This window comes from Physeter macrocephalus, chromosome 18, assembly GCF_002837175.3.
Source record: "Physeter macrocephalus isolate SW-GA chromosome 18, ASM283717v5, whole genome shotgun sequence".
NCBI lineage: Eukaryota > Metazoa > Chordata > Mammalia > Artiodactyla > Physeteridae > Physeter > Physeter macrocephalus.
In genome coordinates, this window is record NC_041231.1 from 50,964,998 (window position 1) to 50,981,025 (window position 16,028).

At 41.8% G+C, this 16,028-nt stretch overlaps 1 protein-coding gene across 3 annotated transcripts in view; it reads left to right on the plus strand.

Moving 5' to 3' along the window:
- Positions 1-12,159, plus strand: part of ZKSCAN7 (zinc finger with KRAB and SCAN domains 7) — a 21,739-nt gene extending 9,580 nt beyond the window's left edge. Inside the window, exons 6-7 of one of the 3 annotated variants that reach the window (XM_055079939.1) lie at positions 1,803-3,233; positions 12,079-12,159. In XM_055079939.1, coding sequence (XP_054935914.1) covers positions 1,803-3,233; positions 12,079-12,083 — 1,436 coding nt within the window. In that variant the 3' untranslated portion in view covers positions 12,084-12,159. Of the gene's footprint in view, positions 1-1,802; positions 3,822-12,078 lie in introns of those variants that run through there. The other 2 variants (XM_028479541.2, XM_028479542.2) reach the window with 2 other exon arrangements.
- The last annotated feature ends 3,869 nt before the right edge of the window (positions 12,160-16,028 follow it).

Genomic DNA, 16,028 nt, shown 5'->3' on the forward strand with positions numbered 1-16,028 from the left:
CCGGCTCCCCTGCATCGGCAGGCGGACGCGCAACCACTGCGCCACCAGGGAAGCCCTCATCTTTGTTTGAGCAGAACTTTGGTCCTGGCTGCACAGAGGCGGATGATTAATCTACAGATAAGCTACACTTGGGTCTAGTGCTTGGCCCTGTTCCAGTCACCTGTTGTCCATCATGGATGAGCTGGGTTGTTTGGCACAAAGCATGGTTGCCCCAGCTTCTCCTTCAGAAAGACTGGGGTAGGGCTGCTTCCTGGAAGGAGCTGTTAGGGCAGGTTCTGGGGTTGACCGGTCTAGGACAGTAGCCTACTCTGGAGAGGGTGGGCTTAGAAGTGAGAGATTCAGACATCTATAACTTGCACACACTAAATTAGCATGAAGGTTTATAGCCCTGATGTAGATGTCATTGAAAGGAACCAACATTTTTTGGTTAAGCTATAACCATAATTGCTCTGCCTTCTCCCAGTTTTTGTACTGAAAAATCCTAGAATTTAAAAGCAAATATTCAACTGCTCACTTTCCTTATGATTCCTGATTATCAAGATAACAAAAACATGTTTGATTTATATTTCAAGTTATTGATGCCATTCTTAGTTTTTTCGGGTTTTTCTTGATGTGGACCATTTTTAAAGTCTTTATTGAATTTATTACAATATTGCTTCTGTTTTATGTTTTGGTTTTTTGTCCTAGAGGCATGTGGGATGTTAGTTCCCCAACCAGGGATCAAACCCACACCCCCTGCATTGGAAGGCGAAGTCTTAAGCACTGGACTGCCAGGGAAGTCCCCCATTAGTTTTATTTATTTATTTATTTATTTATTTTGGGTCTTAGTTGCTGCGCGCGGGCATTCTCTAGTTGCGGCTTGGGGGGGCTACTCTTTGTTGTGGTGCACGGGCTTCTCATTGCGATGACTTCTCTTGTTACGGATCACGGGATCTAGGTGCACGGGCTTCAGTAGTTGCGGCACGTGGGCTTCAGTAGTTGTGGTGCACGGGCTTAGCTGCTCCACGGCATGTGGGATCTTCCCGGACCAGGGCTCGAACCCGTGTCCCCTGCATTGGCAGGCGGATTCTTAACCACTGCGCCACCAGGGAAGCCCCATTCCTAGTTTTTATAGGCATGCAGTATTGTACTTACCAGTCCAGTGATCCAGGGACTAGGGGATGCCCAATTTTATAGCTTTGCTTTCCCCTTCAATACTTTTCCCCAGTATTTCTCTACCCATGGCTTCTCCAAATCTTGTCACTGTCCTGTTATACCAGAATCACTCCTTTATATACACTTTTTTCTCATCATATCCTCATAATATAAATTTCCCTTCTACTCTCAGGTTTGCCCACATTGTTTCTCATATTTGATTTGAGGTATTTGCCACCACTCTCTCTCCCCAACATCTTTGCTGAGAACTGTGGAACCATACAATATCATGGTTGGAAAGGATCTTAGAGTTCATCATTTTACTAAGGAGACGTCGCATCTAAGTGACTTCTGGAAGATCACACCATGCTTTACAGTCTGGTCTCTTGCCTTTCAACTGGCCTGTTCACCTGGCTTTGCTGGCTCAGCATCCCTCTGTCCTGATAGCTCTTCTTCTGCCTTCCTCCACTGACCAGCTTCCCCTTATTGTTTTTCTGTCCATGAAGAGAAATTTGAGCTGTTTTCTCATTTTCTCTCCTGTTCTCAATGTGTCTCCTCATTCCTTACCCATAATATGAATTTTTTTTTTAGGTACATAGGCTCCTGAGAGTTCATTTCCTCAGTAGGGTAAGAGTGGGTAACAGTTGTTTTCTTCTTTCTTTTGGCAGCAGGTGAGAACAGGATGGAGAGTTCAGAGTTGCCTCCAAAGCAGAAAATTTCTGAAGAATCAGTGTCATCTGATAGGACCTCAGGAATACTCTATGGAGTGATTCCTGGAGGACCAGAAGCTGGAGATGCCTGTGAAGAGGCTTTAGAGAAGCTAGAAGTTCAACCCTCAGGTGAACAAGGGAGAAGACTGAAGAGTGATTTCTTGGAATTAACACAAGAGGATAAAAATAAATGCACAGAAGATGAATGTGATGAATATAAGGAACTTGAGGAACATCCAGATCTGTCCTCAAATCCTGCAGAACATCAGGGAATTCTGAAGGGACAGAAATTCTATCACTGTGATGAATGTGGCAAAGCTTTTAATCGGAGTTCTCACCTCCTTGGGCATCAGAGAATCCACACTGAAGAGAAACCGTATGAGTGCAATGAGTGTGGCAAAACCTTCAGGCAGACCTCTCAGCTCGTAGTCCATCTCAGAATCCACACAGGGGAAAAGCCCTATGAATGCAGTGATTGTGGAAAGACCTATCGCCACAGCTCCCATCTCATTCAACACCAGAGACTCCATAATGGGGAGAAATCATATAAATGTAACGAATGTGCAGAAGCTTTCACTCAGAGTTCCCAACTCATTGACCACCAGAGAACCCATACTGGGGAGAAACCCTATGAATGCAATGAGTGTGGGGAGGCCTTCATTCGGAATAAAAGCCTAGTCCGCCATCAGGTACTTCACAGTGGTGAGAAACCTTACAAGTGTAATGAGTGTGGGAAAGCTTTCTGTTCCAACAGAAATCTTATTGACCATCAGAGAATCCACACTGGGGAGAAGCCTTATGAGTGTAATGAATGTGGCAAGGCCTTTAGTCGAAGTAAATGTCTTATTCGACATCAGAGCCTCCACACTGGGGAAAAACCATTCAAATGCAGTGAGTGTGGGAAAGCCTTCAATCAGAACTCTCAACTTGTTGACCATGAGCGAATTCATACTGGAGAAAAACCTTTTGAATGTAATGAGTGTGGTAAGGCATTCAGTCTGAGTAAATGTCTCATTCGACATCAGAGACTTCACACGGGTGAAAAGCCCTATAAATGCAAAGAGTGTGGAAAATCCTTCAATCAAAACTCACATCTTATTATACACCAGAGAATTCACACTGGTGAGAAACCTTATGAATGTATTGAATGTGGGAAGGTCTTCAGTTACAGCTCCAGTCTTATGGTACATCAGAGAACTCATACTGGGGAGAAACCCTATAAGTGCAAAGATTGTGAGAAGGCTTTTAGTGACAGCTCACAGCTCATTGTGCATCAGAGAGTTCACACTGGAGAGAAACCCTATGAGTGTATTGAGTGTGGGAAAGCCTTCAGTCAGCGTTCTACTTTCAATCACCACCAGCGAACTCACACTGGAGAAAAGCACTCAGGTCTGGCTCGGTCTGTTTTTTAAGACGTGATTCTCTAAGACAGCAAGGAACTCTGAGTTAAGGTTTCTATATAAGAAGTATGCTCACCCTGGTCTCCTCTTGGAACCACTAATCAAAGTGGATCATTCCCTAAACTCTGGTGGTCACAAAGGTGGGAGAGTGGGAGTAACAGTATGGTCCTTCCCCACTAAGGACTACACATTTCATGTGCTTGTAGATTTCTTTCCTTCTTCCTTTTTTTTTCATCTGTTTAAAATCTATCTCATTTCTTACTTAGGCATCCCAAAATCAGAATGTGTACTTCCCAAAGAGAGGTATTTCCTTATTCTGTTCCACTTCCTCCATTTTACCATTTATATAAAGTCGTTCTCCAAGGTACTGATTCATTCTTTCCTTCTCTTGGCTGTGGCCCTCCTTATCTACTTTTTTTTTTTTAAACATCTTTATTGGAGTAAAATTTCTTTACAATAGTGTGTTAGTTTCTGCTTTATAACAAAGTGAATCAGTTATACATATGTTCCCATATCTCTTCCCTCTTGCGTCTCCCTCCCTCCCACCCTCCCTATCCCACCCCTCTAGGTGGTCACAAAGCACCGAGCTGATCTCTTTGTCCCAGCTTACCCTTCCCCCTCCCCATATCCTCAAGTCCATTCTCTAGTCGGTATGTGTCTTTATTCCCGTCTTACCCCTAGGTACTTCATGACATTTTTTTTTCTTAGGTTCCATATATATGTGTTAGCATACGGTATTTGTCTTTCTCTTTCTGACTTACTTCACTCTGTATGACAGACTCCAGGTCCATCCACCTCACTACAAATAACTCAGTTTCGTTTCTTTTTATGGCTGAGTAATATTCCATTCTGTTCTCCATAGTGGCTGTACCAATTCACATTCCCACCAGCAGTGCAAGAGTGTTCCCTTTTCTCCACACCCTCTGCTTATCTACTTTTTGAATTTCTACTCTAATATAGTCCCTCATCACTTATGTTCCCTGTCTAGAAAATCTTTTGTCTTTTCTTTTGCTAATCTGTGTCCCTCAGAACCTGCCAGATCCAACTCATCTCTGAAAGACTTTCTTCTTCAAGTACGTCTTCATTCATCTTAAACTGCTATTCATTGGACCTCAGTGCTCTGAGTTAGCTGGTGCTATGTGTACAACTGTTGTTAAATTGCGTTGTAAATTATTCTCAATTTAATGCATATGTGTTCATACCAACTTATTATAGGCTCTTTGAGGTTGGGTATAGTATCTATTTCTTTTAGTATATAGATAATAATTTTCATATGGTAGTTGTTTAATAAATACCTTTTGAAAACAGCTCTGTAATTGAATCATCCTTAAATTGGACACAATCTCCCCTCCCCCCATCCCCCACCAGACTAGAAGCTTCTAAAGATAGAAGTGACATCTCTTCATAGGATATCTCATATAAAGCCCTCACTGATATCTTCTATGTGTACCCCTGGAAGTCTCACTATTGTTACTTCATTGTTGGTTTCTGATAAATTTTCTATTCAGTTTAGGAAGTTTCCTTCTTTTCCTATTTTTTTGTTTGTTTGTTTTGGCCATTCCGCACAGCATGCGGCATCTTAGTTCCCTGACCAGGGATCAAACCCACATCCCCTGCATCTGAAGCTTAGAGTCTAAACCACTGGACCTCCAGGGAAGTCCCTATTCCTATTTTTAGAAGCAACAGTATAATACAGTAGTTAAGAGAATAGATTTTTGTGCCTGGTACTCTAGGTTCAAATCCTGACTCCTTACTTTCTTATGTGTGTGATCCTGAGTAAGTCATTTTGTTTCCTTGTGTCTAGCTCTTCCATGTATAAAATGGAGCTACCTCAGGGCTGTGAGGGTAAAATTAGTTCATAAGTGTAAGGCACTTAAAACAGTGCTTGGCACATACTATACCCTATAATAATTATTATTGTTTTGTATTTTGAGTTTTTGTTATGGTTTTTAAGTTCTACCACGTTTTTTTTTAAAAAAATATGTAATTTTATGGATAATGTCCTTTATTTTTGTAATTTTAGGGGGAGCAAGTTTCTAGATAATTGAAATTTCCTTGCACTCCTGGAATAAAATCCATTTGTTCATGATGTTTTAAGTACAGAACTAAATTGAATTTACTAATAAGGTTTTGCCTGCCTTGCAAAATGTATTTGTTTTTCTTTAAGTACTCTGGAAGAGTTTGAATAATGTGGGAATTATTCTTTGAACAGTAAAAATAACTGGGCTTGATCCATTTTGGGGGATGAGGGAATTGAGAGGGACAAGTCTTTTTTTTTTTTTTTTTTGTCCTGCCCTACCGAGAAGTATAAATCTTTAGCAACATTTTGGTTTCTTCAGTTACTGCCCTCTTTAAGTTTCAACCTCTGTGTAAATTTTGGTGATCTGTATCTGGAAATCATCCTTTCTACTGGACTGTCAAAGGGTGGCATAAAGCTGCACCTAGTATTCTGTAAAGTTCTTTTACTCTCTTTTGTATGTGTAGTTAGAGCTGTGTTTCATCCACAATTTTTTTTATATAGATTTTATTTAGTTATTTATTTTTTAGGCTGTATTGGGTCTTCCTTGCTGTGCGCGGGCTTTCTCTAGTTGCGGCGAGCGGGGGCCACTCCTTGCTGCAGTGCGCAGGCCTTTCGCTGCAGTGGCTTCTATTGTTGCGGAGCACGGGCTGTAGGCCTTCAGGCTTCAGTAGTTGTGGCTCGCGGGCTCTAGAGCGCAGTCTCAGTAGTTGTGGCGCATGGGCTTAGTTGCTCAGCGGCATGTGGGATCTTCCCGGACCAGGGCTCGAACCCGTGTCCCCTGCACCGGCAGGCGGACTCCCAACTACTGTGCCACCAGGGAAGCCCCATCCATAACGTTTTACATTTTGGTTTCCTTTCAGTTTTCCTTTCATGATTGTCAAGTTTTTTGGGTTTTTTTAAGTTGTGGTGTTTTTTTTTTTTTTGATGTGGACCATTTTTAAAGTCTTTATTGAATCTGTTACAATATTGCTTCAGTTTTATGATTTTTGGTTTTTTGGCTGAGAGTCATGTGGGATCTTAGCTCCCCGACCAGGGATTGAACCCGCAGCCCCTGCATTAGAAGGCGAAGTCTTAAGCACTGGACCACCAGGGAGGTCCCTTGAATATATTTTTTTCATGTGTCCTTTTACTGCCTCAAGTTGCAGAGACTTTTTATTAGCCTCATATTTCATTTGTCTTTTTCTTCACTAATCAACAATATTTGCCCCAAGATAGGGAAAGTGGGTTTTCCTTGAATTGCTTTATATTCTATTTGCATGCTGTTAAAATTGTTTGTTTAGACTTGGAGCTAGAAGGTGAGTTATAAATGTATATTACTAATATGCTGTGCAGCAGTAAAGAAGTAAAGGAGCAGCTCAACATTTTGCTAATCTGGTTGCAAACCTTCTGCCCAGAGCCCTCTTTTCTTTTGCGCTCAGCCTTCACACTATGGGTACAGCGGAGGCTCCTTCCATGTGCTCTACCTGTTGCGAATAGCTTTGTTTTAAAAGAACTGAATGTGGAAAAACCTTCAGTCACAACTCAGACTTTATTTTACCTCAGCAACTCCAAACTGAGAAAAGAAACTATTCCTGAGATAAGTGTGAGAAAACATTCAGTTGTGTGAAACATCCACCAGAGACTTTATGCTTACAAGGAAGTCTACTTATTTGTGTGTGGGAAAGCCTTGGTTATAGTTTATTTTTTGTTTGACATAACAAAACCCACCTGGGTTATAATCTGTTTTGGATTTTAGAGGGCAAGAAATCATTCATCCAGAGCTTCTATTATTTTGTACACATTTTTGAAAAATATTATTCCTGGAATAAGTGTAGAAAAGCTTTTAGTTATAGCACATGGCTTCTGCTCCATTCATGAGTCCACAATGCAAGTAAAGAATTACAGTAAGCAGTGTGATAGAGCTCCCAATTTTTTGTATTTCTCAACTTTTTTATTTATCAAAATTGTTATAAAAAAGCTTCCATATTTTTTCCTAATAAATTGTTTCCAATTCAAGTTGTCACTGCAATGGTTCTATGATATTAATAATTTGAGCCCTAATACCCTGCTTAAAATAATCATTTATTTGTCTTATGAATAAGTTCAGGGTTCAAATGCAAAAGTTTTAAAAGGATATACTGTGTAAAACATCTATGTCATCCCTCTGAAGGAAAGAAGGAGGGAAGGAAGGAAGGAAGGAGGGAAGGAAGGAAGGAAAAAACATTGAATTTGCTCTCAGTTTAGCTGCCACTTCCTAAGGGAAGCCCTTGCCAACTCCAGACCCCCAGGCATCACAAATAAGCTCTCATGGGACACTGTCCATACTGTTGCAGGTCATGTTCCCTGAAAAGCTGGTTCTGAGACAAGGACAGACTTTCAGGAAGTTTCTTGGGGTGTGTTTTTTGGGATAAACATACAATTACTGTATGACTCAGCAATTCCACTCCTAAATCATTGAAAACAAACTCAAACAAACCTACGTACACACATGTTTATAGCAGCACTATTCACAATAGAAAAATCATGGAAATAACCCAAATGTCCAGCAATAGATGAATGAATAAACAAATTGTGGTACATACCTACAGTGGAAGAGTAATTCAGTCATAAAAAGGAACGGAGCAATTAAATATCAAACAATTACACGGCCAAAAACATTTTTTAAGGAATGAAATACTAATACATATTACAGTGTGAATGACTCTCCCAAACATCATGCTACGTGAAAGATGCCAGACACAAATCTCACACCTTCCAGGATTCCATGTATCCGAAATATCCAGAATAAGTAAATCTCTAGAGAAAGAAAGCAGATTGGTGGTGATAAACAGAATTACTGTATGACTCAGCAATTCCACTCCTAAATCATTGAAAACAAACACTCAAACAAACCTACGTACACACATGTTTATAGCAGCACTATTCACAATAGAAAAATCATGCAAATAACCCAAATGTCCAGCAATGGATGAGTGAATAAACAAATTGTGGTATATACCTACAGTGGAGTAGTAATTCAGTCGTAAAAAGGAATGGAGCAATTAAATATCAAACAATTACACGGCCAAAAACATTTTTTTAAGCAATGAAATACTAATACATATTACAGTGTGGATGACTCTCACAAACATCACGCTAAGTGAAAGATGCCAGACACAAAGGTCACACATTGTATGATTCCATTTATCTGAAATATCCAGAATAAGTAAATCCCTAGAGAAAGAAAGCAGATTGGTGGTCTCCAGGGCCTGGTAGAGAGAGCGAAGTAGTAGCTTCTCAATGGGTACAGAGTTTCCTTTTGGGGTGACAAAAATGTCACCTATGCCCTTTCAGGGAGATCATATTGAGTTCAAGAGCTTTGTCGAGAAATCTTTTTTCTAAAGCATCATCTCCTTTGGTGTTGCCAATGCGGAATGGAATATTCATCTTGCTTCTATTGGGGGCTCCAGTGGACATCAATTCTAATAGTAGCTTTTCCTTTTTGACCACTTCCCAAAATTATAGTTCTCTTTTTCTGTCTAGCAGCTTTGGATGGTTCCTTCACCGATGGAGAAGTTATCCACTTGTACTCTGACTTGGCACTCCTTCCATTCTGGAGACCTTTTTCGATAACTGCTTTCATCACAGAATGATTAACAAGTGTATTTTTTCTTATATCCAGAACGAGCAGAGTTCTATTGGTTTCAAGGGCCTTTCGTAAAGCCTTTGCTCCTTCATTGGTGAGGCCACACTGCTGCAGGTCAAGTGCTCCAAGCCACAAATCCTCACTAAGAGATTCTCCAAAAGCACTTGCACCCAGGTCACCAATGAGCGTGTTGCAGTTCAGAGTGATGCGCCTCAAACCAGCCATACAGTCAAGATCAGGTCTCCTGTAACGAAGACTCTCAGCCCAGGTTTCTTCATGCCTTCTGGTAGTCTGATACTGTCTCGCCAAGCCGTGGCTGGAAGAAGCTCTGGATACAGATCAGGGGCAGAGGGTGCTCAGGGGCGGCGCCCAGTCGACCACGCGGAGGCGGTCGGCGTTGAAGTTCAGCAGGCCCTCCCGCAGGGAGGCGCGCACCGCGAGCAGAGGCACCGAGTCCTGCAGCGGGCACAGGTCCTCACAGCGCCAGAAGTCGGCCGCGCTGTCGCGGCCCAGCTTCACCCAGTGGATCATGGAGCGAGCGCGGCCTCGATGCCGCGCTCCCGCGCCGCCTCTCGCGCCGCATCGCCGACCTCTGGCGCAGGCCTCTTCGACCTCCGCGCTGCGGGGCTCCCAATTTATTTTTAAAAATCAAAGTTTGGGACTTCCCTGGCGCTCCAGTGGTTAGGACTCCACGCTTCCATTGCAGGGGGCACGGGTTCGATCACTGATCCGGGAACTAAGATCCTGTATGACGGGCGGCACAGCCAAAAATTTAAAAAAAACAAAATAAATCAGACAAAATTTATATCCAGGAGATAGTTCAGGTGACCAAATATGGTGGTAAACGTGTTAGGAGCTGGACACTTACCCTCTTACCTCTTACACACAAAGAAAATATTCCACAGCTATATTCTGCATCCCAAACGCTGGTAATTCAGCTTCTAAGACCAGTAGGAAAGGTCCAGAGATTTTGGGTGCCGACAAGTTGATGAGTACTATCCCATGCTGGAAGACATTTCTGTGATGTTGTCGACCTCTTGGAGTGTTACAAAGGATGCTCTAGGTGTTAGGGACAAATTGTGAATACCCACAGGGTGGCTTTTGCTCTATAGAAAATTAAAAACAAACCCCCATCCCCCCTAACATTAGGTTGTGTTCTAGCCTGATGGGGCCTTGTAAAACTCTTGCCCAAGGGGGATAATGGGAAGGTGTTATGATGTCAGCTGGCTCCAGGTACTTTGTGGTACATGTATTTGACACAGGATATGACATTGTAGACTGATTCCTTACTGAACCACAACAGTCCTCCCACTAATATATGCACAGGACCAACGGCCTGTACTTTGCCCAGGTGGATGCCCTGTAGGATGGGTGTGCTTTCCCTTTCAAGACCTGTGAATACCCTGCGTGAAAACACAGTTTGAGAGAAATATTTGGTGTTCCACCCCCTTTTCTGATCTGTGACTCTTGGTTAGGAATTTGCAGCTGACTGAAAACATAATGTTTTTCCACCCTACGTGGCGCAGTCCAATGACTTAAACGTTTCTAGAGATGTATGTACAGATGGCATTTTATGATATCTAACAGGCTTCTCCCCCAAGTCCCTTCCAGTTGCATTGTCTTGTGTATGGATGATGCATTTACAAGATATTAAGTTTCCCAAGCTGGTGCCATATGGATTGTGGATGGAAAGGGACAGGGCCAACAGTCACCCAAGATTTGAGTACAATGAGATGAAAGGACAGAGTAATCACAGGACAATATATATTCCTCTAAGATTAAATGAGGAGTGGTAACAACGGCTGCATGTTCAGGGCCACGGGGTGCATAGGTACATGCTCATCCACCAGGTTGTATACATTATACTTTGATTTCCATTTGGGTGAGATTGAAAAATGCTATATCCCCTCTCTGAGACTGTCTGTGTTGCTCCCCAGGGAAGGACGGAACAGAATGATGCAATTACACCATATCTGTAGGGACCCTGGCAAGTCAGCATGACCTGATTTCAGAAAAAGGCCACTAGTGAAACCTCTAGTCAGGCTGCCTCAACAATGAGCAAAAATCTTTGACGCTCAAGCTCTCACTGGGAGCCACATTACTGGTGCCCTTAGGATTTGAGGTATGTGCAGCCTACTACAGGGGCCATTTATGAAGAAGGTGGTCATGGCAGCTGTTATGGTGCTAAAATTAAAGCCACTGGCAACTGTATTCTCCAGGCTAAGCTGTGCACTTACCACGCTATCCATTGTGAACATCTGTCCTAATGAGCAGCACTGAAACAACGAGATAGTGAGTTATTTAAAAGACTTTCAAAAGAGAACCATTAGAATAACTCTAGACAATTCACCTCTCCTCAGGGGCTCCCTGAGGTTTCCACTGAGAGTGGATATGCGGGATATTTGAACTGTATAATCAGGAACAGCTGAGCAATTCCCAAAATTCTGCAAGCACTGAAGAAGTTGCACATCTGGTTGGGGGCCTCTGATTTGCCCAGAGCAATATGCTCGAATAAGAGTCAGGAATGTCTTGCATTGAGGCAGAGCTAAAGCTGTGCTCTACCTGCCCTCCCCCAAACAAGAAGCTATAATGTCTTGGCCCATAATTAATATCAAGTGTAAAGCCATCTTCTGACATGCCACCTGCTCTGCATCTCCAGGTTCTGGAACACCCCTTTTCCTCTTCTTGGGGGAATCATGAGTTGGTTGCTTCTCAAGGAAGTATGTTGCTTCTCAAGGAAGTTGGGTGTATTAGTCTGCTTGGGCTGCCATAACGAAGTTCCACAGACTGGGTAGCTTAACCAACAGAAATGTATTTTCTCACAGTTTTGGAGCTGAAAGTTTGAGATCAAGGTGTCAGTGGGGTTGATTTCTTCTGAAACCTCTCTCCTGGGCTTGTAGATGGGCATCTTCCCCTTCTATCTTTACATGGTCTTCCCTCTGTTAGTTTATGTCCTAATTTCCTTTTCTTATACAGTGGTATTGGATTAGGATGTACCCTAATGATCTCATTTACTCTTTATTACCACTTTAAAGGCTCTATCCCTAAATATAATCACATTGTGAGGTCCTGAGAGTTACGACTTCAACATACGAATTTGCGAGGAACACAACGTAGCCCATGATATCAGTTTAACGGAAGGGCAAGTCTGGATTGACCTGCTAATGTGAGGAGTTGGCCTTATTCTTAAGTGAACACATTTCCCCCTAGGTTGAACACTGTGACCACTGCCTCCTGGGTTGTCTTCCAAATGGCTCCTCGATCTGTATTTTACTCTCTATTGAAACCTGGACATTTCAGCACTATGGCAGGCACACGAATGGTTCCCTGAGGTGAGTTCCTGACTTTTGTTTTTAACGTTTTTATTGAAATATAATTCACATACCATATACTTCATCCTTGTAAAATGTACAGTTCAATGATTTTTGGTATACTCACATGCATGTGCAACCATCCTCACAGGCAGTTTTAGAACATTTTCATCACCTCAAAAAGAGATTCCCTACCTTTTACCTATCCCTCCCTCTAATTCCCCCCTCTGCCAGCCTTAATGTTTTGTTTTTACTTTTTATTATGGAGAAATTTTAATGTACACACAAAATACAAAACAAGAAGAAAAAGAAAAAGAAATTAAGGATGGCATGTAATGCATAAGTTCTAACACCACCAGTGAGGCAAAGATTTAACTTGAATCTAATCAGGCCTCTTTTCCTACCTTCCAATTTACAGGAAATATAGGGGGAGATGATGAGAAAATAAGTCCGATTCACTGATTTTTGATTTGTACAATGTGAGACACTATATAAGACAGTTGACCTAGACTCTTTGAAAAGTCAGTGAAATGAAAACAGTTGGCCAACTGTTCTAGATTAAGAGAGACTCTTCAGAAACACAACCACCAAATGCAGTGAGTGAACTTTGAATTTTTTAAAAAAGCTGTAGCAGATATTTGGGGATCAATGGAGACACTAAATATGGAATGGATGTAATATTTAATACTAGGCCCATTTGATGATAATATACAATTGTTTAGATTTCTTAAATCTGACAGTTATATTTTGCTTCTGTAGAAGAATGTCCTTATTCTTAGGAGATGCATGCTGCAGTGTTTAGGGTTGGAGGCTCATGATCTCTTCAACATATTTTCAAATGGCTAACAATAACAACAAATAAAATGTGTACGTGTGTGTGGAGAGAAAAAGCGAATATGGCAAAATAACAGTTGTTGAATCTAGCTAGAGGGTATATGCATGTTTGAAAGTTTCAAAGTAAAGTTTGAAAAAGGTAAAAAGGGATTATGGACGGCTTGTTATAACTCAACACCTTTTGGAAGAAATGCAATCTATAGTTTGAGGCAGTGTGGCAGTAGATAAAAGAACACAGGATCTACAGTCAGAAAACCCAGTCCAAGTTTCGAATTGTCCACTACTAGCTGTGCAACCATAAGCAAATCATTTGACATATCCAGGCTTTAGTTTCCTTACCTAAAAATAAGGATAGCATTGGAATTCCCTGGCGGTCCAGTGGCTAGGACTCCACACTCTCACTGCTGAGGGCCCAGGTTCAATCCCTGGTCAGGGAACCAAGATCCCACAAGCTGCGTGGCGTGGACAAAAAAACTAAAAGTAAAAATAGATAAAAATAAGGACAGCATTAAGCCATAAAATTACTCTGAGGCTTAAATTATTTAATGCCCATGAAAGCCCTGTGTGTGTGTGTGTGTGTGTGTGTGTGTGTGTGTGTGTGTATGGCAGTAATGTCCCATTCACTTTTATACTTTTGAAGCATTCTTTGATCTTTTTAAAAAAATATTTATTTATTTATTTGTTTTATTTTTGGCTGCATCAGGTCTTGGTTGCCACACGTGGGATCTTCCTTGCGGCATGTGGGATCTTCTGCTGTGGTGCACGGGCTTCTCTCTAGTTGTGGCCTGCGAGCTCAGTAGTTGTGGCGCACTGGCTTAGGTGCCCCGCAGCATGTGAGATCTTGGTTCCCTGAGCAGGGATTGAACCCAAGTCACCTGCATTGGAAGGCAGATTCTTAACCACTGGACCACCAGGGAAGTCCCTGATTTTTCTTTCTTTATTTTTTTAAATGAATTTATTATTTATTTATTTATGGCTGCATTGGGTCTTCATTGCTGCGCACAGGCTTCCTCTAGTTGCGGCAAGCAGGGGCTACTCTTAATTGCGGTACGCAAGCTTCTCATTGTGGTGGCTTCTCTTGTTGCAGAGCACAGGCTCTAGGTGCATGGGCTTCGGTAGTTGTGGTACGCACGCTTAGTAGTTGTGGCTCACGGGCTCCAGAGCGCAGGCTCAGTAGTTGTGGCACATGGGCTTAGTTGCTCTGCGGCACGTGGGATCTTCCTGGACCAGGGCTCGAACCTGTGTCCCCTGCATTGGCAGACAGATTCTTAACCACTGCGCCACCAGGAAACTCCCCCCTGATCTTTTCTTAAAGCCAGAGAGTCATATCCTCAAAGAGACTGTGAATTACCGGAGGGAAGCATTGTGTTATCACCATTTTGACCAATAAAGTAAGACCTGGATAACAGGATATTGATTTTATTTACCCAAAAATGAGTTGTAATTTCTTTGGTTGACAGATGTCATGATAAAGATTGAAATTGCTGAATATTTAGGCAATTATGAACCCCACAAATACTCTGATTCTGAACAGTGACATCATTCTGGACTGAATGAATAGGTTTTGTCAGAAAAAATAAATATCCTTGTGGATAAAGGCAACAAGTTGGATAGGGTGGCCTGGAATTTGTATTTTTAACATGTGTCCTCATTGTGCTCTCTAAAATTAGAGACCAGCTGGGGCTGGAATATTAATGAAATATTGTTACCCCCTGGGACCAGAGGTGGAGTTAAGAGTTTTAATCAGAATTAATAACTCCTCCCCCAAATAAAAGAATAGGTGAAAAGCAAGACCAAGTTGATCATTACGGTCATAATGTACATGAATATTCTTCTTACGTGTTTTCTGATGTAGTGGCAATAGTGTTGTGCTCCTGAGTTCTACTTCCAGCATCAACTGGGAGTATGAACCTGTGCAAGTCTTATCATTTCTCTGAATCTCTGTGCCTCAATCTTCTTTAGAAAATGTTGTGCCACCTATAAGAATTGATGGATAAGAATGCTCCTGGTATGCTTTAAGTATTCAATACACATCTATTGATTAATGAGCTTCAAAGCTCATTGTTCAGATGACTTCTTTACCTACAGTCACGCCCTAGATTGTCCCATCCTGCCCTATATAGCGACACCTAAATTTACATCTCTAGTTGTGATTTCTTCACTGAACTCCTGACCCCTATCCCAATTGCCTGTTTGACATTTATTCTTGGATGTCTAATTGGCATCTTTAACTTAATTTTAAAACTATTGATCCTTCTCCCTAAACCTGTTCCTCTTTCAGTCTACTCTATTTCCAAAAGACAGTCTTATTTTAGTTGCTCAGATCAATAACCATAGAGTCATCCTTAATCAACATCCAATTCATTAGCAAATCATGCTGGACATGCCTTCAAAATATATGTAGACCATTTCTCATCACCTAAATCACCTCTAAGCTAGTCCAAGCCACCATCATTTCTCATCTGGAATAGTGCAGTAGCTTCTTAATCTCTCTACTTCTACTCTTGTACACCTTCAGACTGTTCTCAGCAGAGCAGCCAGAGCAAATTTTTAAAACGTTATGTCATGGAGTGAAACTTTTATGCAAGGTTTATGTCAAAATGGCTAAGGACTGAAAGCAAGAAATTAGAATTTATAGAAAAACAGGTTTCTTGGCTCCATTCATATCTGATAGCTAATAAACCTTTGAACATGTGGCAGGAAAAAAAAAAAAGGTAAGATCATGTCACTTCTCAGTCCCAAAACCCTCCAGTGTTATTTGGGACATATCCAAATCCCTTATGCACCAAAACGTGCGCCCCCTTCCTTCTGGTTTAAGGCCTTTGCTTCCTGATGTTCCATCTAACAGGAATACTCCACCAGCTACCCACATGCCTAAATTGCTCACTTCCTGTCTCTGCCTTCCCTGTCATCTATAAAATAGCCCCCCCACCACCTACCCCCTTCTCTCTCTCTCTCTCTCTACCTCCCTCTCTTCCTCTCGCCCTCTCTCTCTCCCCTTAGGTACTACTACAT